The sequence below is a fragment of the Danio rerio genome, chromosome 9 (genome assembly GCF_049306965.1).
Source record: "Danio rerio strain Tuebingen ecotype United States chromosome 9, GRCz12tu, whole genome shotgun sequence".
Classification (NCBI taxonomy): Eukaryota; Metazoa; Chordata; class Actinopteri; order Cypriniformes; family Danionidae; genus Danio; species Danio rerio.
Genome location: NC_133184.1, coordinates 25,398,884 through 25,426,721, shown reverse-complemented (window position 1 = coordinate 25,426,721; position 27,838 = coordinate 25,398,884). Strand labels below are relative to the sequence as shown.

General features: G+C 34.9%; 2 protein-coding genes across 3 annotated transcripts; both read left to right on the top strand.

The window, feature by feature from the left end:
• Window positions 1-488: 488 nt before the first annotated feature.
• On the top strand, window positions 489-23,665 carry esyt3 (extended synaptotagmin-like protein 3). Of its 2 annotated transcripts, NM_001123233.1 has the most exons (23): window positions 489-1,062; window positions 2,177-2,218; window positions 2,844-2,978; window positions 3,088-3,164; window positions 6,974-7,043; window positions 8,572-8,661; window positions 9,395-9,450; window positions 12,310-12,430; window positions 12,519-12,695; window positions 12,790-12,872; window positions 12,957-13,005; window positions 13,100-13,189; window positions 14,624-14,686; window positions 14,805-14,864; window positions 15,649-15,720; window positions 15,832-15,918; window positions 17,478-17,627; window positions 18,712-19,127; window positions 22,588-22,686; window positions 22,770-22,901; window positions 22,993-23,098; window positions 23,242-23,291; window positions 23,435-23,665. In NM_001123233.1, the coding sequence occupies exons 1-23, from the start codon at window positions 751-753 to the stop codon at window positions 23,481-23,483; spliced, it is 2,586 nt and encodes an 861-aa protein (NP_001116705.1). In that variant the 5' UTR covers window positions 489-750; the 3' UTR covers window positions 23,484-23,665. The 2 variants fall into 2 exon arrangements, 1 of the variants encoding a protein (NP_001116705.1); XR_012384938.1 differs by lacking the exons at window positions 22,588-22,686; window positions 22,770-22,901; window positions 22,993-23,098; window positions 23,242-23,291; window positions 23,435-23,665 and adding an exon at window positions 20,069-21,719 and having other exon boundaries at window positions 501-1,062; window positions 18,712-19,931.
• A 981-nt stretch (window positions 23,666-24,646) lies between these two features.
• On the top strand, window positions 24,647-27,743 carry LOC141376124 (uncharacterized). The gene is made up of 2 exons (XM_073912680.1): window positions 24,647-25,254; window positions 25,336-27,743. The coding sequence occupies exons 1-2, from the start codon at window positions 25,008-25,010 to the stop codon at window positions 27,708-27,710; spliced, it is 2,622 nt and encodes an 873-aa protein (XP_073768781.1). The 5' UTR covers window positions 24,647-25,007; the 3' UTR covers window positions 27,711-27,743.
• Window positions 27,744-27,838: the final 95 nt, after the last annotated feature.

Below are 27,838 nucleotides of genomic sequence, written 5' to 3'. Positions count from 1 at the left end.
TTGCAAATGCATTGAAGCTCCACGAGATGGTGCAAAACAGAGTCAATAGCGCTGCTCCTATACAACATCAAATGTGAAGACACAATATAAAATGCTCTTTACTTTAACATTGTGTATACAAACCATCTTTCATATTTACAACAATAATCATTTGACATAAAAAGGCTAAAAATGAGCTATATGGCTCAAACAAATTGGTTTTACACTTTAATTAGTTTTTAAATAATCATTTTCAACTAATGTTTTAGGCTATGAAACCCCCCCACACACACACACTGCGTATGCAGTAAATCTCTGCCGCACACTCATTTTCAGTCATTAATCAATTATCTTAAAGTAAAGCCAATAGCACATAATTTCTAAACCCGCAACAGATTTCCTGTTTGTCAACATGAACAGATCTAGCCTACTCTTTCCCATGCCGAGAAAAGGGTGGAATTTAGGCGTGTCTACTTCGAGGCCAAGGCAGGTACAAAACCCCAATGGATGGGAAACACGGAAGTTTACAGAAACTGACACAATCACGACGGCTTAGCGGAGAAGTAAACGCAGTGATGGGTGAGGTGATGCTGTGCACGGCTCGGTAAAGGATTGGTCTGCCGTGTCGATCTGATGGTTTGTACTGTATCAGGTAGTCTGGAGAAGCAACCGATCAGCCAAGCCATCGCCAGGCGATCTCTAACGACACATTAATTAGAACGCTTTAACTTTTTACTACTTGAGAAGTTTGAGTCAGACTTTGTAATCAGAATGAGTAACGGGGTCAACGAGCCCCCTCTCTCCACCGAACAACCGGAGGGACTCAAGCCGAAGGATGTCAGTCAGATGATCCTGGAGTTCCTGATGTTCATGATGAGGGCGATAGCCATCTGCTACCCCGTGTATTTGACGGGCACATTTGGACTAAGCGTCAGCTGGATTCTTCTGAGCATGTTTATGTGGACCATGTGGAAAAACAACCGCAGGTGGAAAGAGCAGAGAATCGACACAGCCATTGACTTTTTAGAAAATGAGAAGGACGTGATCAGTACTGAACTCAAAGCCATGGACATGCCACCTTGGGTGGGTGCTCATTTTGACCTCTTGGATTAATAATTGTGCAACATGTGGGCTATAGAGTGTCCGTGAGTTGATTTCTTATGATGAAAACCAATTAGAAAATGGTGAAGGTTACTCTCTATGTGTATATGCATACTGCTTAATATCCAAACAATGGTAAATGCTTTTGAAAGGTGTGGGTCCATGTTGTGTTGCTTTAGGAACATCATACAAAAAGGTGTCAGGTGAGATTTTTTTAATGAAAACTCCCAGCCCTGCTTTAAAACCATAAATAGACACACCCTTTAATGCGGTACTTGAAAGCTGAAAAATATAAAATGGATTATGATCTGTTTTATTGAGCATTTAACCTTTTAAATTACATTCTTCAGCTTTTATATTAACTACAATTCCCAAGATGTCATGTTTCTCCAATCTAAACTTAAAAGGTTTTGTTTAGGGTTCCTTCTTTGTTCAAAACCTGTATAACTTGCTTTCTTTAGTCAGGCAGAATGAGACACAAGGTAGTTCAATACTGCGATACTGGTAGATAAAATAAAGGGACAGTTTATCAAAAAAAAAAAAAAGCAAACAAACAAATAAAAAAACACAAAAAAAAATGCTCCTAAGTGGTTCTAAACCTTTATGGGTTTCTTTCTTCTGTTCATCATGTAACCATACACTTCCGTTGTATGAAAAACAAATGCATGAAAGTGAATGGTTACAGGTTTCTTGCTTTCTTCAAAATATCTTCATTTGTTTTAAACAGAAGAAAAAAACCCAAAGTTTTGAAAAGGTATACTGTAAGTCAATAACGGCAGATTTTTCATTCCTGGGTGAACTATCCGTTTAACTGTGACAAAACTAGCCATATGAATTTTTGTGCCAAAAGGCTACCTGTCTAATGTTGAGAGGTTGTCTTCTTTATACATAACCAGGGTGAAATAATGTACATTATTTTTGCTGTTGAAATAATATATAATAGGCCACATGATATCCATAACCATATAAAATATAATAATAATTGCCGGACTAATTTAAAAAAAAAAAAAATTGTTTTTATTAATTTCTTGTTTAATAGTTTGTTTTAATTAATTACTTGTTTATTAATTACTTTCATTTCCTCTGTTCGTGCTAGATTCATTTTGCAGATGTTGAGAAGGCTGCGTGGATCAACAAGGTAAAATTTCTGCCCGTGCACAGTGGTTTGTTGGGGGTTTTATTTGGCAACTGGCTGGATGTATAACATTATCTTAACCTTATTTTATTACATGGCTGCTGCTGCAGTGTAAAATAAATTAGACTTTTTTAATACAGTAAAAACTTTGGAATTGTAAAATTCTTGTAATTTCTTGCAATTTTTTTCTGTGAGTGTAATGTGCGATATCGAATAAAGAATGTCCCTTTTCTTTCTTTCTTTCTTTCTTTCTTTCTTTCTTTCTTTCTTTCTTTCTTTCTTTCTTTCTTTCTTTCTTTCTTTCTTTCTTTCTTTCTTCTGTTTACGATTATAAAAGCATATTAAACAAAAAGTGACAAAAAAACCTGAAAAACACCAACATTTCCAAAAAGGGAGGCCTTTTTGAAGTTATGGACTTGCCTCTGAGACCCAATTTATTTTTGTTATTCTGACTTGCATTGCAAGATTCTCCCAGGCAAATAACCTGTCGTATGTATAAGCACACTTGTAATAAACAAATGAATCTATTAGACTCATTTCTCACAAATTTGGCTGCATGCTGAGATTCTGTTCAGTTTCCATGTTTTTGCCTTAAATGTACATCCATAAATGTTCTTATTTGTTGTAGATTCTTCAGCAGTCATGGCCGTTCTTCGGAGTGTACATGGAGAAACTACTCATTGAAAACATCCAGACAGTGGTCAGATCAGTCCACCCTCATCTAAAGACTTTCACCTTTACTAAAGTTCACATGGGACAGAAGGTATAATTCCATGCATAATCAATAGCGCAGTGCTCTTCACAGGAATTACTCCACCATCAGAAGTATCTGAGCAAACATTAAAGAGCTTAAAACTGAATTTGTTTTTCAGGCTCCAACTATTACTGGCATTCGGGCGTATACAGATGAGCTGGAAACAAGAGAAGTCATTCTTGATCTCAACATTGTGTGAGCTATAGCATTAAACATTGGTCTGATACTAGATTACCATACACTGATAAAAAATTTCTGCTTCTTTTACTTAAAAAAGTAGTGATTTTTTTGTGCATAGCTTTATTATATAGATGTAACAATACTAGGCCTTGTATCTACATAACCTAATGAGTTATGAACTTGCATTTTGTATTGAAACCAACATCTTTTTTTATTGTCTATATTACAAATTTTAAGTAGGTGTAGACTATTCATACAAAATATTACATAAAGCTGGCAAATTTGAATATGTGAAATATGTGAAAAATGACAATGACAATGAAATGAAATATGAAAAAGGTTTTATTTTTTTTCTTCAATATACATTTCAACATACCATTTTTTTTACTCCATCAAAACATATAAAATGATAGAACACAAAGGAATTAATAGGGGTGGTTCAGACTATTTTCTACACAATAGTACTTGTGTTTATTAATCCCTAACTGCTACCAAAACAGTAACATACGCATTGTAAACAGTGAAAAATCTTCACAGAAAACCAAACTTTTTTTGGATTGGACTTTTTTTATGCATCCTAAACATATGTTATATTAACTGATAATGCTGTAAATCTAATTATATTCACACTGGGCAAAAAAAAAAAAATCACAAAAAAAACTTCACAAGCACAGGGATAGTTTACCCAAAAATAGAAATTCTGTCATCGTTTTCTCACCCTTTACTTGTTACTTGTTTTCTCACCCAAACTTTTTTGTCTTCTGTTGAACACAAATATTTGTTTTTTCCTACTGTGAAAGTCAATAGTTACCGAATAAGCATTCCTTAAATAATTTTCTTTAGTGTTCAACAGAAGACAGAAACAAAGGTTTGAAACCACTTTAGGGAAAAAAAAACAGTAAAATAAAAACAAATCTTTTTTTGGTCAACTAACGCTTCAGATACCCCACAAGTATGATCCAAATGTGAAAAAGCCACCTCAAAAAGTACTTTTGGTAAACCTGAAGATTCTGAACAGTACAATGTAAGTGAAGTGACCCAACAAAATCCCACTACTATCAACAATGTCTGTATGGCTTTTAGGCCAATAAGCTGACCTTGAGATCGTGGGCATTGGGGAACATGTTACTGTTTGTCGTCAAGTTTGAAGAAGCTGTTGTGAAAGACCTCAAAGTTGTATTTGAGTTGCTTTGGATAGCTTAGTTCCAGTGCATACATGCGTCCCATGAGGTACAGTAGGTGCAAGAATCTGCTCCAAAAAGTACATTTGCTCTCTCTATGGTTGTCCACAAGTGAACGGTGGCGCTCTTGAATGGTTATAGAATCGTAGTCATCTTAAACCTGCAGAAAAAAATAAATCATATATATATATATATATATATATATATATATATATATATATATATATATATATATATTATATATTATATATTATATATTCACTGTGCAAAGATATTTTACTTACTTAAACTGTAAAATTTACTTAAATAGTCCACAAAACAAAAACATAGCTTAAATTATTAAAACAGCCCTCTGCAAAAGTTTACTCACCCTTGGCTTTTCTACTTTATAGTTATGGTTCATGAGTCTTTTCTTTGTTCTAAACAGTTACACTGACTGCTGTTCTTTACAAAAATTCTTCATGTCCTGCAGATTCATCAGTTTTTCATCAGCTGATTTGAACCCTTTCCAGCAGTGACTGTATGATAGTGAGATTCATTTTTTCACTCTGAGGTTGATTGAGGGACATAAACACAACTGTTAAAAAGGTTTAAATGCTCACTTATGCTTCAAAAGGAATCACAGGGCATTAAGAGGGCATTTCTTTTCTTATTTTGAGGAAATATAATTTTGAAATATCATATTTTACTTAAAAAAACTGAAAACACTTGCATGTTTCCCAAAAAGCAAATTGCAATTTACCTTAATATTTAGATTAAAAGAGTGTGTGTTTTTTTTTTTTTTTTGGCTCTTACTGCCTTGCATTTACTTCTGGAGCATCAGTGAGTTAATAGCTTTGTTTGAGTCCCTCAATCATCCCCAGAGTGAAAAGACTGAAAGACAAATCCCACAATCATACGATCACTGCTGGAAAGGGTTCAAATCTGCAGAAGATGCTGAAAAACTGAAGAATGTGCAGGACATGGAGGATTTAACTTTTCAGAGTTCAACTTTTCAGTACAAACATAACGTTTGTAGGCATGTACACTTGTAGATCATCCGGAAACCACAAACCATATTAAAAACCAATGTATGTAAACTTTTGCAGGGTGCTAATGTAATATTTTGAGCTAGGTTTTTGTATTTTAAACTATATGTAAACATCTTGTATATAGAATGTTACTCAAAACAGTACTTAATAAAAAATAACATGCATTTTGTATGATCTCACATATTTTGTTAAAGGTTTTCACATAAAAAATAATAATAAAAAAATAAAAATAAATAAATTACCTAGTAGTCCGTATTTTTACCAAGGAAGAGTATTAAGCGTCTGATAACAATTTGTCTTTTGGAGTCAATGTCAATATCAATCTTCCACCTGTCCAAGTCTGAATTTAATGCACTGCAATCAGCTTGTAAACAGTTAACATAATAAACCAATTTCTTAAACATTACATACCCTTATCCAGTGCACTTGTCAAGTGAATCACCTGTTGGGGACAGTGTAATAATTATTAATTGACCAATGCAATAATCCAAATCCATAGCAAATAGTTTAACTAGAAAAATTTTATTTAAATCGTTATCTAAAAATCTTGTGGAAAAAAAAAAAATTCAGCATTTTCAAAAGAGAGAACAAAGATGTTGAAACTAGCACTGGGTATCTGAGGCACTTTTATTACTCTACTTTAATTTTCTAGCCTGGCTTGCATAATAACTAACATGATTTTTAGCATTATCTTGACTTTAAATAATGTTTGAAAAGAGGGCTTAAGACCAAGGATAGCTTCTCTGAAAGGCCCTTTACATGTAATTTAAGTTAAAGAACTTAAAACCGTCATCTTGACAGAATATTTTACAAACGTGAGAATGAATCAGTGTTTCTCCAAACATGTACATTTTGTTCTAACAGATGCCATTAGTGCAGCTAGGTGAGTAGAAATAAATCAAAGCATAGTTGCGTACAAATATTATGTAGGCCTACTCGTTTTTATTCCATTGAAGATAAAATAATTATTAAGTATTTTGGACTCGACGTGAATTAAGAAGTTAATGTCACTACAACATACAGTCTGGTAAAATATTGAAGCTATATTCTTGTGTAAAGAGGTTAAACTGAAAGAATCTAACTACTAATCCTGCACTAAACATAAAATCTAACATTATTTTTCACTACATGCATTATGTTATAGTCAGATTTGCAAATGTTAGTGTCAACTTAGAGTAAAAACAAATCCGCCATTAGCATTAGCACATGCAGCAACTACTGGCACTGCACTTCCACTTCTTCTTTCAAATGGGGTTTCCCAGTCAAAGACAAAGGGGAATAGTTATTTTGTAAATTTAACAAGGTTATGTTATGTTGTCTACGAGTACAAAAAATGTTTGTCTGAGATTACTCAGAAAAACTGAGTAAATAAAAAAGGCACAATGTCTTGTGTTTTGAACAAACCCTAATGAATTCTAAACTACATTTATTCATGTAAAGCTACGAACTTACATTTTTTTGTTGATTTCACTAATTAAACCTGATAATATTTACAAACGCTCAGAATCATTTTTATCAGTGTACTAACTCCTTTATGACTGCTGTAATGTGTGGTCTTGTAACCATCTAAATCTGATATGTTTTACGACTCTGCTCTTTTCATCAACTGTAGTTACGAGGCTGATGTGGACATTGATGCTGATGTAAACCGAGCCATTAAAGTAGGAATCAAAGGGCTTCAGGTTAGTGAAGGAAAGTACTGAATTTTTGAAGTGATACTTCCATGTATCATGCATTTCAGTGATTCAAACTGAAACTCTTAGCAGTATTTTTTCTGTCTTTAGCCATCACATGATCCTTCAGAAGTCATTCTAACATGCTGCTTTAATGCTCAAGAAGCATTTCTCATTATGACCAATGTTGAAAACCTGTAGATCCTTCAGCCAGTGTTACAAATATTAGATAGTGATTTGATTGTTTATCTGCCTAAATTGATTAGCATCATTTAAAAGATTTGTACGCTGGCCAAGAGAGCTCAACATGCCGCAGAGCGAATAACAAAATCACCAGCAAATTAAAAAAATGTCTTCATTCGTTTGACAGCACACGTGTTGCAAATCCTCACAATGCAAACACAAATAAAAGAAATGTGTTGCAAATCCTAACAACACATGCGCATTTTGATATAAAAAAACAAAACAAAAGTTGACTCAGCATGTTGCATTTGTATTATGTAGTCATTTTGCATCATTAGCCCACTAAAATATAATTTAAAAAATATTATTCCTATCTGCAATTTAATTTGCCCTCATTTTTAACAATTATTGATGCATTGCGAATTTAGTTTTATTAATCTAGAAATGTTATTTCCTTGAGGATATTAAGTTAATTTAGTTATTTTAAATAGTTTATTTAGACTGATAAATAATATGCAAAAGACAAAGGAATCATGTAATCAGGGTGTTCAAATAAATAAAAAATCTCACCTTTCAGGTCACCTACAACTTCACTGAGCAGTAGTCACTGCACAATAAGCAAATCACAGCCAGGTCCATCACTTTTTTCAGTTCATCCATGTGAAACCTCTCTGTTGTGGTCCATGCTATTTAAATGTGTATGAAGATTTGCAGCACATTTTTGATTTGTGTTTGCATTGTGAGGATTTGCAACACATGTGCTGTCAAACCAATAAATATATTTTCTTAATTTGATGCTGTTTTTTCTTTTTGCTTTAGTTTTCTTAAGTTGCAGCTCATTGACCTCTCTCAGCCTCCATAGGTATTGACTGAATAATGTGACAGCATCTTGTCCCCTAATTAATTCATTCATTTTCCTTCGGCTTAGTCCCTTTATTAATCAGGGGTCGCCACAACAGAATGAACCGCAAACTTATCCAGCATATGTTTACACAATGGATGCCCTTTCAGCTACAACCAAGTACTGGGTAACATCCATACACTCTTGCATTCACACTCATACACTACCATCAATTTAGTTTATTCAATTCACTTATAGCGCATGTCTTTAGACCCAATTAAACCGGTGCACCTGGAGGAAACCCATGCGAACATAGGGAGAACATGCTCACCCCACACATAAACACCAACTGACCCAGTCGGGACCAGCGACCTTCTTGCTGTGATGCGATGATCGAGTCATCATGTCATTCTCCCCTCATTAATTACCTCATTCAATGTACAAGAAAATGAAAATGAAAGCTATGTATGTTTTATCATTATCATTAATATTATTGATGTTGTTGTCGTTTAGCTTCAGGGGATGCTGCGTGTAATTCTAGAACCTCTGATTGGCCAGGCACCCCTTGTAGGTGGAGTCACTATGTTTTTCATTCGTCGACCTGTGAGTATGGACAATGCTTAAAATTGGTTTGTTTAAAGTATATATATATATATATATATATATATATATATATATATATATATATATATATATATATATATATATACATACAGTTGAAGTCAAAATTGTTAGCCCCCTTTTGATTTTTTTTTTCTTTTTTAAAAATTTTCCCAAATGATGTTTGACAGAGCTAGGAAATTTTCACAGTATGTCTGATAATGTTTTTTTCTTCTAGAAAAAGTCTTAAGCAGTTTTGAATTTTTTTTAAACAATTTTTGGGACAAAATTATTAGCCCCTTTAAGCTAATTTTTTTTCGATTGTGTACAGAACAAACCATCGTTATAGAACTTGCCTAATTACTATAACCTGTCTAGTTCACCTTATTAACCTAGTTAAGCCTTTAAATGTCACTATCAGATGTATAGAAGTGTCTTGAAAAATATCAAGTAAAATATTATTTACTGTCATCATTGCAAAGATAAAATAAATCAGTTATTAGAAATAAGTTTTTAAAACTACTATGCTTTGAAATGTGCTGAAACAATCTTCCCTCCATTAAACAGAAATTGGGGAAAAAAGTAAACAGGGGCGCTAATAATTCAGGGGCGCTAATAATTCAGCGGGGCTAATGATTCTGACTTCATATGTATATATATGTATATACACACACACACACATATATATGTATGTGTGTGTTTTTATTATTATAAACATTTTACATTGAACTTATAGGCTCTGCAAATCAATTGGACTGGAGTGACAAACGTTTTGGATGGTCCAGGTTTAAGGTACATTTAAGTGTCCATATTATAATATTTTGAAGGTTTAAAATTTAGTTTTTAAGACCTTCTATGCATGTATTAACATGCTTTTAAGTTCAAAAACACTTTTTCATAATATTCATTTCCTGTCATCTCATATTTCAAAGAGTCTAAAGTGATCTAATCTGTTGTAATTGGTCTACTGCTTGGTGTCAAAAACAAAACGTCAATCTTGAAATCTGAATCTCAGCTTCAGAGCTTTCTCATTCTACTCTACACTGTAAACAACACAAATTGTTGACCAACCTAATTAGTTGATCAACCCAAACCTGACATTTACTAAGTATACTGTTTGAGAGTGTTTGAGTAGATGTTGTTCACAGGCACTCCAGGTAGCCAATGAAGATCGTAGACTGATATTATGCAAATTTGTTGCAGATCTCCCGAGATTAGTTATAGAAATGCTGATTATTTTGCCTGTTCAGAATAGTTCTTTTCTTTCAGTAGGCACTAACTTTTGTTTTGCATTTAGATCTTTAAAACTCTGAAGAACATTTACTTTTTACATTCAGAAACAGCTACAGCATGTTACATAAAATGAAATATCTGGAAAAAATAATTAATGGGTTTTTAGATTGTCCGTCAATAATGTTTATTTAGAACATTGAAAAGTTAAATTATAGTAAAGTAGGAACGTATCAAATTTAATCTGTGTTGGTTAAACAAAACAATAGGGAAAAACAAACAGGAAATTATCTGGCCACCCTACACTCACCTTCAAAAGTGCCTCAGGATAGGGAATGTTGCCATACCAGTATAGAGTATGTATACCATAAAAACCATTGCAGGATTAATAGTACATGTAATAATATTCATGATTATGTGTCCCTTTTTCAGTATTGTAGGAATAATATTACGGATGATTATGAGTACTCTGTACTCCTGACATGACATTAAGCATCTCAGGGATCCTCATTCACTATGAATTTGATATATGTATCTCATGCTCTTTCAAAACAAACTGATAAATTAAAGTTTGTTGACAAACTTTATGGTGGCTTGAGAAAGTCTAGTCTGAAAGTTTAAAGAAGTGTAAAGTTTAAATCATTGAAGCAGTTTTCAAAAAGTTTGAAACAGTTGGCATAGATAGATAACTACATGTATGTTATCTTGTTTCTAGTATGGATCAGCATGTTTCTTGCTAGGTGGTTGATGGTTCTGAGTGGTTGTTAAGGGGTTGCTAGGGTGTTCTGATTCTGAATGGTTGCTAAGATGTTGCTAGGATATTTGAGTGGTTGCTAAGACATTGCTAGGTGATTTCTAGGGTGTTTTAGTTTGCTGCTAAGGTGTTGCTAGATGGTTGCTAAGGTGTTACAAGGCAATCACTAGGGTGTTCTAAGTGGTTGCTATGGTGTTGCTAGCCAGTTGCTAAGGTGTTCTGTGTGGTTGCCAGGGGGTTGCTAAAGTATTCTGATTTGTTGCTAGGGTGTTGCTATGGTATTTTGAATGGTTGCTAAGGCGTTTCTAGGGTGATTTTTTTATGGTTAATAAGACCACTAAAATTGTATATTGCTAACATAAATTAACATGGTTTTAGTATGAATTAGCATGTTACTAATACGATTAGTATGTTTGTGTTTTTAGTATTGATGGGTGTTAGTATGTTTCTAGTATGGATCAGTATATTGCTAGTATGGATTGGTGTATCCGCTTATTAAGTGTGACGTCACGTGAAGCGGCTTCCGGGTCCAAGCACTCTATTCAACTGTATGGGGAGACTCACGAAATGGTAATAATAAACGTTTACAAAGTCATTTAATACTTTCGAAAATCACGATCGCAATATATATGTCCATGCCTAATTTCCAGTGGCCAGAAAGTGATTCATTTATTTATAGATTGTTAAAATTTTGGTTTTTGTTATGCAGCAAGCCCAGAGATTGTTGTGTACATGACTTTATATAAAATTCACTTTAATGTGTGATATGAATGAAAAGTGATTATAAGCGAAAAATTTCTCAACTCAAATGAGTGGAGCCGGAAACAGTATTACGTACTGCTGGACATAGCTGGTTTTGGCTGGGCTCCCAGTCTGGCTAGGCTGGTCAAGCTGGTTTTAGCTGGTCATCTCCCAGCCTGACCAGCTAAGACCAGGCTGGAAATGGCTGGAAACCAGCCTGGAAATGGCCAAAACCCCTCTAAAACCAGCCTGGCTGACCAGCTAAAACCAGCCAATCAGCCTAGGCTGGTTTAAGCTGTTTTTTTCAGTAGGGTGGGACAGTTGCTAGGGTGCTGTAAGTGGTTGCTAGGGTGTTGCTAGTAAGTTGAAAGGTCATCAGTGATTGGCAGATTTGTAGTCTGAGTTAAATGAGCTGGTGCAAAGTTATGAGGTAATAAAGTTTGGTCCAATGTTAAGTCAATGGGACTTTTCTAAATGTTCCGGGACAGTTTTGGGAAAACCGTAAGTCGGATGAGTTGGAAAAGATATAGCAACTTAATTCAGTATAGTTTGGAGGTTTGGTGTTAGTTTGGTGTTTGTAGTATGAACAGTCTAGGAGGAGATGCATTCTTAAGAAGAAGATGGAAGAATAGTAATAAGTTTATGTAGTGTAACAGTATGTTGGCTTCTCAAACCATCATAAATATTTCATTTTTAGTACAAATGTAGTTATTTATTTCAGCAAGCTCTTATCTCATACATTTCTAAAATAATCCAAGAATGAACTAACATAATCTGCCATCCATGTTTCCTATGAAACTCTTGCACTTACAGACCTCTAGTTGATAAATCCAACATATCTAATCCCTTTTTCTCAATAAATAGGACAAACGTGATACTCTGTGTTCATCATCACCATCAAATCTGAATGTCTGTTTCCTCTGTAGTCATTTGTCAGAATCAGCCATTGTGGACGTCATCGCCTCTCTCATGGTTCTGCCCAATCGCATGTGCTTCCCTTTAATTGATCAAGTCAAGGTTGAACAAATGAGGTTTCCTCTTCCTCGAGTAAGACTGAGCATGATTGGTTGTTTTTGTCAAAATATATGTTTGTTTTTAAACTGGAGAATAAGTTAGACTATGTGAACATCTTCAGGGTGTTGTACGCGTCCATGTTCTGGAAGCCCGCGATCTTGTAGCAAAGGACTCACACATGATGGGACTAGTAAAGGGCAAGTCAGATCCATATACTGTGCTGAGAGTTGGAAACAAGCATTTCAAAACAAAGACCATCAAAGAAACTCTGAATCCACGCTGGAATGAAGTTTATGAGGTGATTATGAGTTGCCGTTCTGGTTTATATGCAGGACTTTTTAGTTGGGAAATGACAAAATTTGAAGAGATCTCATTAATATATCTTTAAACAGTTTGTCATTCATGAAGCCCCGGGGCAGGAGTTGGAGGTGGAACTCTACGATGAAGACAAAGACGCTGATGACTTTTTGGGCAGGTAATGTCGATCATGCTGAAATCATAGCCATTATTTCACCCACTGTATGTGATTTAGTGTGAGAGCTTGGACTGTTTGCCACAGGTTCAGTATGGATTGTGGGGATGTGAGAAAAGACCGAGAGATAGATAAGGTGAGAAAGATCTGCCTCATGCTGCATTTTTACTGAATGGCAGCTGATTGGAGTGGGAAATTAATTTTCTAAACCGCTTATATTTTCATTGCAGTGGTACACTCTGGAGGACATTGAGAGTGGTCAGATACATTTTAAACTGCAGTGGTTTTCTTTGTGCTCAAACCCAGAACTGCTGAAGGAGGTAATCATATTTTTATTCCTTTTTAATTAGCAATATACACATTGCAGCTTAATTTTGTTGTCAACTCACTCACAGAACATGCTTAATCTTGTTCTGTAAATATACAGTTCATTACAAATTCTACCACATTTAAAGAAGTTCTGTATAGAACCAAGCAACTTTGTTGAGGACATTATTTAAATGCATATCATAAAAATATCTGTTCAATAAATTTAAAGGTTTATATTGAATACAGTGCTATACTTACATTATTAACATCATAAATACTGAAATGAAGGATTGTGTCAACATTAGTCTTATTATTTTGAGCAAAATCATATTCTCATATCATTTTGTTAATATATTTCTTTCCTACAATTAGAGATGACTAAAACAATAATTGAATATTTCTCCATTAAGCGCAAACCTCTGGTTAATTTGACCTGGGTTGCTCTTTATATGGAGATTTTTATATGGAGCTTCGATGCCAAGAATTTAACAAAATAATTCTGCATCACTGAATATGGTTTCAGTTTAAAATGTGGATAAATTAGAAAGTGTGAGAAGTTGCGCTCTGCTTTTTAAATATTTTTTTTTTTTATTTGACAGTTTATAAAAGCTTTGTTCTTGATTTTTAGCTTGTGTACTTCACATTTTGTAGTTTGGGTAAGACATATTTTTAAATATTTGTTGTGTTTTTAACCATATAAATGCATTTGATTGACTATTGAAAAATTTGTGAATATTGTCAACGCACTTATTTGGTAAAATTGTCATTCAATGTGTTTTTGGTCATGTTTAAATCACTATAATTGAGAGTAAGCATTGCGGAATGAACCGCAAACTTATCTAGCTTATGTTTTACGCAGCGGATGGCCTTCCAGCCGCAACCCAACACTGGGAAACACCCATACACTATTGCGTTCATACACATACACTACGGCCAATAAAGCTGTACCACATATCTTTGGATTGTGGGGGAAACCGGAGCACCCAGAGGAAACCCATGCCAACACTGGGAGAACATACAGACTCGTAACAGAAATGCCAACTAACCCAGCCGAGGCTCGAACCAGTGACTTTCTTGCTGTGAGGTGATTGTGCTACCCACTGTGCCACCGTCACACCCTGAGAATAAGCAGTGCTGGAAAATTAGACCCAATACCAAAACAATCATGGCACTTCTACTTTAGCTCTGCTCATATCTGTAAACATGGACGCTGAAAAACAACGTACTTGATAACTTGCGACAATAGCATAACTCTTATGCGTGCAGTGTGAACGAAGCATTACTCTGCTTCATACTACCATTCAAGTTTTTAATACATTAGCTCAGGCAGAAGCCCCATACGATGTAATGAAGACCACAACTCCCATGATACCACACTCTGTCACAGCGTCATTAAACTTTGAACGTGTTTTTTTTTCTAATTTGTAACTAATTTTTTCTTTCAGACCAGTGATGGGCTTGCTTGTGCTATGCTGGCATTGTATCTAGACTGTGCATCTAATCTGCCTGTGAGTATAAATGTACAATGCGATCAAATGACTGCCAGCCTGTCATAATAGAAACCATAAATCAGAACAAGCATTAATATGTGATTATTTTTTTTGCCTATTTTTCTTTGCTTTAAAGAAAGATCAACGTGAAGTCACCCATAATGAAAAACATGGAAAACAACCTAAAGAGTCTCGGGTAAAAAATGCTTTGAACTTATCTACACCCTTTAAACACAACATTTTATTTAATTTATTTTTAACTCGCTTTACTTTGACGTATTCCCTTCTTTATCAGGGACTGCGAATAAAATAAATATATATATATATATATATATATAGTATATGATGATAAAATTATAATTGTGATTTTTATTCATTTTAGCCTTCTGGAAAGTTTGATTTTCTACTTTCTCATAAACAATGTGAAACAGAAACCTCAACAAGCTAGATGTCTTGCTATTTCACTGCTGATTTGTCTCATGTGTTTGGAATGCAGCCTTCTGCCATCTTGCACTGAGCAAGAGAACATTCCAGAGATTAAATCATATTCAACTGCCAGCATGAAAAAGTCAAGGCGCAGCTTTGAGTTTTTGCTGCTTTGTAATTGTAGCGACCTGTTCAACTGGTTTCCATCAGTGGCTCAACTATGAAAATGATCTTGTTAACCACATACACATTATGCAAATTGAAAGAGAAATATTAGTGGTTTTCTCGGTGTCATAGTTCTATAATCATAAAAATTTTTGTTGCATTGCTATCTAAATATTCCATGCAGCTGTTTTGCAATCAGGGATGTGCAGAAGTGTTTAAATCTGTCAATTTCAAAAATTTGTTCCAGAGGTAAATGGAATTCTGTGACAGATTTGTGAAAATCTGTCTAGTCTCAATAGAAAGGTTGTGATTAAACTATAAACAGGGTTATTTGGGGGGTATGGCTCTTATTGAGCTTTATTTACAGCAATGTTCATTTTATATCACAGGTCACTAGAAAAACAAATAATCCCAACTCCTATGTGGAGTTTTCCATTGATCTGCAAAGTCAGAAAAGCAAGGTAACTTTTTTGTATTATTATTGTCTAATATTACAACTACATTAATATAAACAGTTTATCAGATGTTTAGAAGCTGAAGTGTTTAATCAGAGTGTTTATTTGTTCTGACAGGTTGTGTTTGCCTCAAAAGACCCGATTTTTGATGAATGCTTCACATTCTTTGTGCACAGTGTTAAAAACCAAGTGTTAAATGTTGAGGTAAGACTTTTAAAATCACAATATGTAAGGCGTGAGATATCACAAATGCTTTGATGTCTTTGACAACTCAAATATGAGCCGAAAGCAGAGACAATCAGCTCCACAACCCAGCAGGCAGGAATGCGGGAAAAGCCAGCTCCCCAGACTTTATCTATCATGTTTGATATCATTTGAAATGTCTCAGTGCGACTGGTACAATAATCTCATTCCCTCAGAAATAGACATAATCAAAGCAATAAATATATAACTTCAGGTATCTTTTGAACCAATGTGAAGGGTGTGCCTTTCCTACAGGCAGAAACTCTTCAACTAAATGCAAATGCCTTTTGTTATTCACACACCCCTTTCCTTGAGGGGATTCTTGGATTTACTACTCAAGGGGAGGTTTGAAAAATGTTTGGCGCGATTCTGCTTACCCAGATCAGCCCATATGATGTAGCTCTAATGCTCCATGTTATGTATATTTTGAAATTAGGTATGCGTCTTTTAATCTTGGATTTATCTTTTATAATTTTTATGTTTTATATTGATCATTTATGAATTGACTGAATGAATTGGCATAATACACATTTACCTGACTATTAAATTGTTATGTTTGAACATATTTTGCTTACTCTGTAATTATTCATTCCAGTAGATTACGCTGTATCCTTGTTTCGACACTTTCTTTGTCAGGTCAGTAGACGGACTAAAATCCAGTTGAGATGGAGCATTGGGCACACTAATTGTATTTTAGGGATCCGACTGACTCTTGATATTGATTCAAGTGTACTTAGGTGGATAGGGCGTTAACTTCCGTTTAGGACAACAAGGGGTTGCACGACTAACCTGGATTGGGTACCCGACCTTTGTTTGAAATTAATATTATTCTAAATTAAGTTCATATGGGAAACCATGGGCTTGGTTAAACCAAAATTATTATAGAGTACAGTAGTCGGTTACATTTATAATAATGGCCCTAACCTCTGATTGGAAATTATATTGTCTTTACTCAAGGGTGTACATCTAAGGAGGACTAATTAAAAATACTTTAGAATGAGCAAGCATGGGAGCGGCCATCTAAAAGTAGTAGTCATCTACCTCTGTTTAATATTCAAGACTGAAAAGAGTGTGACCGTTAGGTATACGTCATCGGCCGGGCCGATCTCTCTGAGCGACATGAGCACCTGAATGAACAAATGTAATAGTTACAAGTGAAGACAAAAAGTTCAAACATTTATCTAAATTATATATTGATATAACCTTCTTAATGTTTTATGATTGGAGTCAGATAAAACGAAAGATAAATATATTAATATTCTAAACCACCTCATATTCAAATTGGAGTCAGATATGAGTTGAATTTAGAGTAAATCAACATTGTGCACTGGAAGGGCCGAACAGGCATTGAACCTTCATCCACCAGTTGACACCTCCATTGGACCAACTGGGTGGACCTTACACAATCGTATTTCATATTATGTTAAACAGATTCTAAACAGAAATAAAAGTACTGACAACTATAACAAACAGTAGGAATGTGCCATACAAAGTCTCACTTTTCTACCCTGTGGCCTCAGGTAAAGGAACATGAGAAGAAATCCTCACTGGGCAAATTCAGTCTGCCGTTGGTGCGGCTGCTCAATGTTTCTGACATGACTTTGGACCAGCGCTTTCAGCTGGAGCGCTCCGCACCCAATAGCCAGGTCAAGTTGAAAGCTGTTCTTAGGGTGAGTATGTGAGGGAAATAAATCAGCTCTAACATTAAAACAAACTAATTTATTCTTCTGTAAAGTGTTACAATCAAATTTGTTAATCAGTAATTGTACTGAAATCCATTGTGAAATACATACGTTTATTTTTCTGGGAGTTAAGCTTTAAGCAGGAAACAACCTTGTTTTAACTTTCAACAATTTATTACAAAAAGCATAAAACATTTAAGCATGAATGTGAACGAAGTACTGGAACAGACCTTTATTGTTTTTTTACATTCATTGAAGGTGCATTTTCTGTCACCTATTGAATGACTGCTGATGCAAAATAAAAAATCGATGCTAGAAACATCCCAAATTGTTAGCCAGTGTCTGGTGTAAAAAGTTACAAGTTACTGTAATAAAAATATTCATAATCATATTTTTTATGTTTAATCAAATTAAACTTGCAAGTAATTTTAGCCTACATGACATTAAATAGACTTAAAACAACTATGAAGTTGAAACATGATTAACTTATTTTAGTAAGTAAAATTGTCAAAGACATGTCATCTGTTATGACTGCACACTGCAAAATGTAAAGAATTACTGTTGATTTTTAGATCATTTTATTACAGTTACTTATATTGTACTTGTCTTACATGCTATATAATCAACAGTTCTATATAAATTAATACAGAGTAGCTAAGTGATTTACGTTTTTTTTGTCATTTAGATATTTTCCAAAGTAATATATATATATATATATATATATATATATATATATATATATATATATATATATATATATATATATATATATATATATATATATATATATTTATTTTTTTTTTTTTTTTCATCTAAAAAAGATTACATATTTCAGGCAATTTGCGGCACTTAAAAAAACAAAACTGTGAACTAAGTAAAAAATTAATTATGTTTAAACGCATGAAAATAGACAGTAGTTGTATGTGTTGCTTCAAAAGATGCTTGCTTAGGTAAAACCCTTTTCTTATTTAGATCTTTTGCAGAATAATTCTGTATGTTAGCTGAATAATGCTATGTTTGTTCTGAAATGTAATCTATGGTTAACAAAACTTCATATCTTTCCTCCTACTAGATTCTTACATTAGAGAAACAACAACCAAAGGTTGTCACTTCAGCACCTCAGGATAAAAATACATCAACCCCAAATCGTCCTGAGCCACGTACTCCAAATCCAACTTCAAATCCAGTTCCAAATCCAGCTCCACCTCCGGCTGCAGCTCAGCTAGTACAGAGCAACCCAAAAGAAAAAGGGCCCATTTCATCAGTCCCGCTCTCTAAAACCCAAGTTCCATTTTCAGTTGTGCCCTTAAATGATCTTCAAGCAGAGTATCCTCCCTACAGACGAAGCACTTTTGTGGGCTCAGAGGGGCTGCAATCGACCCCTTCCACCCCCGGTCCAATGCGACGCTATGATTCCCACAGCCTTTTGTCTGAGAACTCGATTGCTTCTTCACGCGTTGATCTCACAGACAGTTACCCTTACCCAGAGTAGGTACAATATTCTATGCTGTATATGTTTATTGTTTTTTTTTTTTTTTCAATCTAGCATTTTATACAACTCCAATTATTTCAAAGCACATGGTTGGGAAAATGAAAATAACAGTACTGCCAATATTAGCTTCAGCTATTAAATAATGTAATTTCAGTAAAATAGCTCTAAAGAGACATTATTCAGGCACAGTTATTACAGTGATGATTTGGTTTTCTTCATTAACAGTGTGAATGTCGCAAAGTATGTGAAGTGAACTCATTTCTTTAGCAGCTTTTTATAAGGCAACAATGCTATTATTCAGCATAGATAGTTTAAAAATAATACAGTTTACCACATAGTCCAGCACGGATGATAGGGTTTGTCTTTTGACTTGCAGTCACTCTCTGACATCTGCACTTTAGAATATTTATTTCGGAGTTAACGATCCATTTAAGCAGATGACTACTCTACAAAATGAAAGCAACTTTAAAATTAAAGATCAGTATACACAATATGCTTAATATAACTACTAATTTTAAAGACAGTCATACTATTCTTTACTCTGTAGACTGCGGAAAAAAAATAGTTCACACCCAGAATGCAAATTTCCTGATTATTTACTCACCCTTGTCTTCCAAGATGCTATTTTTTTCTTGGTTTTCAGTTAAAACTGAGATTTTTTCTGAATACAGTTGACTATCCAAGTCAAGGAATAAGGTTATACCTGCCAAAATGATCTGTCATTTTTTTCAATTAAAAATGTATATACTTTTAACCACAAAACAGAAACTTTTAAACACTTGATTTTATATACAGTTAAAATTAGCCCTCTGTTCATTTTTTCCACAATTTCTGTTTAACGGAGAGGATTTTTTTTCAACACATTTCTAAACATAATAGTTTTAATAACACATTTTTAATAACTGATTTATTTTTATCTTTGCCATGATGACGGCACATAAAATTTGACTCTGGTCTTTAAAAATGTAAAACTTTTTTTATTCTAGCCAAAATTAAACAAATAAGACTTTCTCCAGAAGAAAAAAACATTATCATTAAACATCATTTGGCAAATATATATTAAAAAAATTGAAAATGGGGGCTAATAATTCTGACTTCAATATTATATTTGTATATTTTTAAGAAAATGACAGATTGTTTCTATTGATAAGGCATGTTTTCCTTTGTTGGTAAAGAGTACAGCCTTTTGAAGCTGCATTAAAATGGTAATTTGCAAATTCAAACCACTGAGTACTATAAAAGTAAAGAACATGGAGAAATAAATCTGTAATGTTTTCCTTCAAAACTATAATTTATTTTTGACTGAAGAATTTACCAACTTGGATAGGGTGAGTACATTATCAGGATGTTTTCAGTAAGAAAAAGAGAACTAATCCTCTCCACATAGCATTTCCACATATCATATTCATCTGCTTGCCTTACATTTTATTATTAAACTGTATATCATTTCTAATTGGATTTGTTAATGTCACTGCCTCAATACATTTACTCACATTATGTGTTTTCTATGTAATTGGATGAAAACTCTTAATAAGAGACATTGAACATTGCCTTCTTATTTTGATCTGAGCAGGATTTTTTCCCCAAAACAGATTATTTCCAGGGCTCTGTACATCGGTTTACTGTGGGATGTAATAATTTCTATTAATTTATTTCAGTATTTTTTTTTTTTTAAATCTTATAAATATTACAGAATCTCTATTGTCTCTATTGGTATATCTAATGGTTTTTGTTGTGAAATTATGTGGAAGTTAGAAAATTCAGGGGTCTGAGAGTTTTAATAGCCAGACGACAAAAGGGTTAGTTCACCCATAAATTAACACTGTTATCATTTGTTCACTTTTATTTCTAACATTCCAATTGCTAAGACCTTCAAAACACAAATTAAGATATTTTAGATAAAATCTAAAAGAGATTCCTCCTTCATCCTCCTTCAACAGCAAGGGGTTTTTAAATGTTCAAAGTCCAAAAAAAGGAACCAAAAACATCCCATATGACTTCAGAGGTTTAACTTTAATCATATGAAACTCTAGGAACAAAAACTGTAAATTCAAAATGGTTTTTCTTCTCTCCCATGTCAGGGTGCGTGTTTACTAGGGAATAGGATGCAAATACCTTATTGCCTGTATTGCATGATGGCCCTACAAGGAAGCCATTGGCAAACAAAGTTGTTTTTACAGAGGTTTTCCTCCTCAAAATGATTAAAGTTGAACTACTAAGTCATGTGGACTGCTTTGACAATGTTTTTGGTTAAACTCGGGATGGAGGATGAGAGAGCTCTCATATTTCACCTAAATTTGTGAATGACACGAGGGTGAGTGATAAATAGCAGAATTATTTGAGAATTTTTGGGTGACTAATTCTCTAATTTAGTTATAAGCCGCTCTGCAGAAGGCTCTATTAACAAAACACCTACAGTTAAAGTCAGAATTATTAGCACCCCTGTTTATTTTTTCCCCAGAGTCTGTTTAACAGAGATTTTTTTTTCACATAATAGTTTAAATAATTAATTTCCAATAACTGATTTATTTTACCTTTGTCATGATGACAGTAAACAATATTTGACTAGATATTTTTCAAGACACTTCTATACAACTTAAAGTGACATTTAAAGGCTTAACCAGGTTAATTAGGTTAACTAGGCAGGTTAGGGTAATTAGGCAAGTTATTGTATAGCAATGGTTTGTTTTGCAGACCATCTGAATTTTTTTTTTGCTAGGAACTTTTAATTTTATCCTTAAAAATGGTGTTTAAATAATTAATAAATGCTTTTAATCTAGCCGTAATAAAACAAACAAATAAAACTTTCTCCTGAAGAAAAAAAAAAACATCAAGGAAATATATATAAAAAATAAATTTAAAAAAGTAAAAGGGGGCTAATAATTCTGACTTCAACTGTGTCTGGAGGCCAAGACAAGACTTTTCCCCATTGACCCCCATTCATTTTTCCAGGAGGACTGTACTAAGTTACAAATCAAGTGACATTTAAAGGACCAAATTCAGTATACACTTGGCTGATTAAACAAACTATGCAGATGAACAGAATTTGAATGCACTATACTGTTTGTGAGTTAAACTTATAAAAATGATTGACGCGAGTATGCATACTGAGTTTGATCTTTTATTATCCCTGTCTTAATATGTATAATTGTTTTTCACATCAGGTTTTTAATGATTAAAACAAGCAGAAGGTGCTGTGTACAAACCTGCTGAATGTTTTCCTTCTGAGAGGTGATCCAATATCTGTGGCTTGATCTGTACTGTTGTTCTGAGAATTCTTTGCCCTCCAGGTCTTCCTGCTCACTTACAGGACTTGCGTGACTGAAAACTGTGAATGGTTTCATTGAGTTTGAGTTGGTTCAGTGTTGATTTGTTAAAGTTTCATAACAAATGTACAAATGTTTTATGTTGCACAAATCCTTAGAGTTAACCAGTGAACCTCTATGTTAATTAAAGGGCCATCATGAATCATCAGGGCACCTTTGGACAGATCCAGATTACATTGCGTTATGCCACCTTAAGAAAGCGGCTTATTGTGATAGTCAACTGCTGCAAGTAAGAGAACTATGATAGCAAATATTTTGCCCCATAATCTTAAAGAATCATATGAATGATTATGTTTCTTCACTGCTCTTTAGCAATCTGTTTTCCTCCAATGAGAGTGGCTCTGATACTTACGTTCGCATGTATCTGCTGCCTGACCAGACGTGGAAACACCGAAAGCGCACCGCTGTTAAAAAGAAGACTGTGAATCCTGTCTTTGATGAAACGTTAGTACAATTTTTCACTTCTTGAAAGCAAAGTATTCTAATTGATTGGTTTGAAATGTTATGAAAATCTCTAACCTCACTGTTGTCTCAGTTTTGAGTTTGCAGTGTCACTGGAGGAAGCAAGAAACAGAAAGTTGGACGTTGCTGTAAAAAACAATAAAATGCTTCATAAGAGAGAGCGAAAAGAGATTGGAATGGTTAGTAAATTCTAAACTGTATTGGCATAAACATACGAGGCCATTTATAAACTAGAATCTGAGACAACTTTTCCAGTTTGATGCATTATTGCGAATGATTTATTTATTTATTTTTTCTAACAAGTAACATTCTTTTTTCAAAGGTTTTGATTGATATGTCTGAAATAGATCTGACGAAGGGCTCAACAGAATGGTAAGGACAGCTGAAGTTTTTGCCTATTAAATGTGTAGTGGAAGAACTTTTATTGAACAGCTGAGAATATTTTAAGTATAAGCTTTTAGTAAGTATACAGATTGTTTCTGTTTATGTAAACCTTTTTCTCTCTGATCAAACAGGTATGAACTCACTCTCCCGGGGCTAAAGAAGACAAACTGGCAAAGCTGAGGTCCACTAGTCTGGGATCAATATAACTGAGATTTTTAGATGTTACTGATAAAATACTGTCATTGATTTTGATTTGAATTCACAATTCCTAGTTTAACATGATATTTCCTTTTCATTTTTGTTTCATACTGTGCCAAACTATAGGTTTCTATTCTGTATGAAGTTGCGGTCTTATGTGTGTGATACTGCCATTCTTAACATGTCAAATGGTTATTTGGCTTTCAAACTCTCTCTCTCTCTCTCTCTCTCTCTCTCTCTCTCTCTCTCTCTCTATATATATATATATATATATATACATACACACATATATATATATATATATATATATATATATATATATATATATATATATATATATATATATATATATATACATACACATATATATATATATATATATATATATATATATATATATATATATATATATATATATATATACATATATATATATATATATATATATATATATATATGTATGTATGTATGTGTGTGCGTGTATGTATGCATGTATGTGTTTGTGCATGCATGTGTTACTATGAACTCATTGAATGATTATGATATGACTAATGAGATTTTGATTTTGTAATATAACATAAGTTGATGAAATGAATTTTGTAAACAGAAACTTAAGATTCCTCTGTTTCTATTTTTTCCAATATATTGTTACATATCTGTTCAACTCAGAAACATAACTATACTGTCTTATTTTAATATTTGTTAAAAAGATTTTGAAAACCAAACAATTGTCTATAAACCTCTCTCTCTCTCTCTCTCTCTCTCTCTCTCTCTCTCTCTCTATATATATATATATATATATGTATGTATGTATATGTGTATATATATGTATGTATATGTGTGTGTGTGTATATGTATATATAAATATATATATGTTTATGTATATATATTTATATATATTTTTGATTTTTCTTTCATTTTTAAATATTTCCCTAATGATGTTTAACAAAGCAAGGAAATTTTCACAGTATGTCTAAATGTTATTTCTTCTGGAGAAAGTCTTATTCGTTTTATTTTGGCTAGGATAAAAGCAATTATTAATTTTTTAAACACCATTTTAAGGACAAAATTATTAGCCCCTTTAAGCATTTTTTTTCCTCGATAATCTACAGAACTAACCATCATTATACAATAACTTGCCTGATTACCCTAACCTGCCTAGTTAAGCCTTTAAATGTAACTTTAAGCTGTATAGAAGTAAATGGTAAAGACCATCGACTCTACCTGCGCGACTCCACCGAGCAAAGACACCGACAAAGCACTTGAGTACTTTCTTTTTTTTTACTTTATCTTTTGTTGTCAGTGCACTTTTATTATGTGTTTTCTAATTCCTGTTGTTACTAACACTCGCAAAACACGGGAGGTACGCTGCAGGCGTAATCCTCACAACCTTCGTTCAATACATGCTATTTCACAACTCTCTCCGTGGGCCTCTGGAATTGTCAATCAGCTGTTAACAAGGCAGATTTTATTACCTCCATAGCTACATATTCTGACTATAATCTCATGGCTCTAACTGAGACCTGGTTGAGGCCGGAGGACACTGCTACACATGCTACTCTTTCTGCTAATTTCTCTTTTTCCCACACTCCTCGTCACACAGGGAGAGGGGGTGGGACTGGACTACTAATTTCCAAAGAATGGAAATTTACTCTGATAACGTCCCTGCCAACAATCAGCTCCTTTGAATTCCATGCAGTCACCATTATCCACCCCTTCTACATAAATGTGGTTGTCATCTACCGCCCGCCAGGTAAATTAGGTCACTTCTTAGATGAACTGGATGTTCTTCTCTCATCTTTTTCTAATATTGACACTCCCTTGTTGGTGCTAGGTGACTTCAACATTTACGTTGACAAACCGCAAGCTGCAGACTTTCAGACTCTGCTTGCCTCTTTTGACCTAAAAAGAGCACCTACCTCTGCTACCCACAAATCAGGTAATCAGCTAGACCTTATTTACACACGACACTGCTTCACTGATCAAACAATAGTTACTCCACTACAAATATCTGATCATTTCCTTCTGTCTCTCAACATCCACATTACTCCTGAGCCGCCACACACTCCAACACTGGTTACCTTTTGCAGAAACCTACGATCTCTCTCACCCAATAGACTATCCACCATTGTTTCAGACTCTCTTCCTCCATCTTGCAAACTCTCTGCACTTGATTCGAACAGTGCCACTGATACAGTCTGCTCCACACTAGCATCACGTCTAGACCGATTATGTCCTCTTGCATCCAGGCCAGCGCGTGCCAGTCCTCCTGCACCCTGGCTCTCGGATGCTCTCCGTGAGCATCGCTCAAAACTTCGAGCTGCAGAAAGAATTTGTCGGAAAACTAAAAATCCTGCACAGCTCTTAACATACCAAACTCTTCTGTCCTCTTTCTCAGCTGAGGTTACTTCGGCAAAGCAGACATATTACCGTCTGAAAATCAACAATGCCACTAATCCTCGCCTACTTTTTAAAACATTTTCCTCCCTCCTCTATCCTCCTCCTCCACCCGCATCCTCCACACTTACTACTGATGACTTTGCTACATTCTTTTGCACCAAAACTGCAAAAATCAGTGCTCAATTTGCTGCACCTACAACAAACACGCAAGGTACACCACCAACACCACACACACTCACCTCTTTTTCTCAGCTCTCTGAGTCTGAGGTGTCCAAACTCCTGCTATCTAGCCATGCAACCACCTGTCCACTCGATCCCATTCCCTCTCATCTCTTGCAAGCCATCTCTCCTGCAGTCATACCAACACTGACTCACATAATTAACACATCTCTTGACTCTGGTTTATTCCCCAATTCATTTAAGCAGGCTAGGGTAACCCCACTGCTAAAGAAACCCAACCTGGACCATACACTACTTGAAAACTACAGACCAGTATCCCTGCTTCCATTCATGGCCAAGATTCTGGAGAAAGTAGTGTTCAATCAAGTCCTGGACTTTCTTACTCAAAACAATCTCATGGACAACAAGCAATCCGGCTTTAAGAAAGGCCACTCAACTGAGACTGCCCTGCTCTCGGTCGTGGAGGATCTCAGACTGGCTAAAGCAGACTCTAAATCATCAGTCCTCATTTTGCTGGACTTGTCAGCTGCTTTTGACACTGTCAACCACCAGATCCTGCTATCTACGCTTGAGTCACTGGGCGTTGCAACTGGCAGCACTGTTATACAATGGTTCAGATCTTACCTCACTGACAGGTCATTCAGGGTGTCTTGGAGGGGAGAGGAGTCCAACCTACAGCATCTAAACACTGGGGTACCTCAAGGCTCTGTTCTTGGGCCACTTCTCTTCTCCATCTACACAACATCTTTAGGACCAGTCATCCAGAAACATGGATTCTCCTACCACTGCTATGCTGATGATACCCAGCTATACCTCTCTTTTCATCCTGATGATCCCTCGGTTCCAGCTCGCATCTCAGCCTGCCTGTTGGATATTTCACACTGGATGAAAGATCATCATCTTCAGCTGAACCTCACAAAAACGGAAATGCTTGTAGTTTCTGCCAACTCGACTCTACACCATAACTTTTCAATCCAGATGGATGGGGCAACCATTACTGCATCCAAAATGGTGAAAAGCCTTGGAGTAACGATTGATGACCAACTAAACTTCTCTGACCACATTTCTAGAACTGCTCGATCGTGCAGATTCGCACTCTATAACATCAGAAAGATCCGACCCTTCCTATCTGAACATGCAGCTCAACTCCTTGTTCAAGCTCTTGTTCTCTCCAAACTGGATTACTGCAACTCTCTACTAGCTGGGCTTCCAGCTAACTCTATCAAGCCTCTTCAACTGCTCCAGAATGCAGCAGCACGAGTGGTCTTCAATGAACCTAAACGAGCACATGTCACTCCGCTGCTAGTCCGTTTGCACTGGCTGCCAGTTGCTGCTCGCATCAAATTCAAAGCTCTGATGTTTGCCTACAAAGTGACTTCTGGCCTTGCTTCTTCTTATCTGCTCTCACTTCTGCAGATCTATGTGCCCTCCAGAAACTTGCGTTCTGTGAATGAACGTCGCCTCGTGGTTCCATCCCAAAGAGGGAAGAAATCACTTTCGCGAACGCTCACGCTTAATCTGCCCAGTTGGTGGAATGAACTCCCTAACTGCATCAGAACAGCAGAGTCACTCGCTACTTTCAAGAAACGACTAAAAACCCAACTATTTAGTCTCCACTACACTTCCTAATCTGCAATTGCCTCTCAGAATATCACACTAACTGTACCAAAAAACAAAAAACAAAAAAAAAAAAATACTACTAATACTTCCCTTCTTAGACTTTACAAACCTGAAACTTGCCTATAGCACTTATTCAT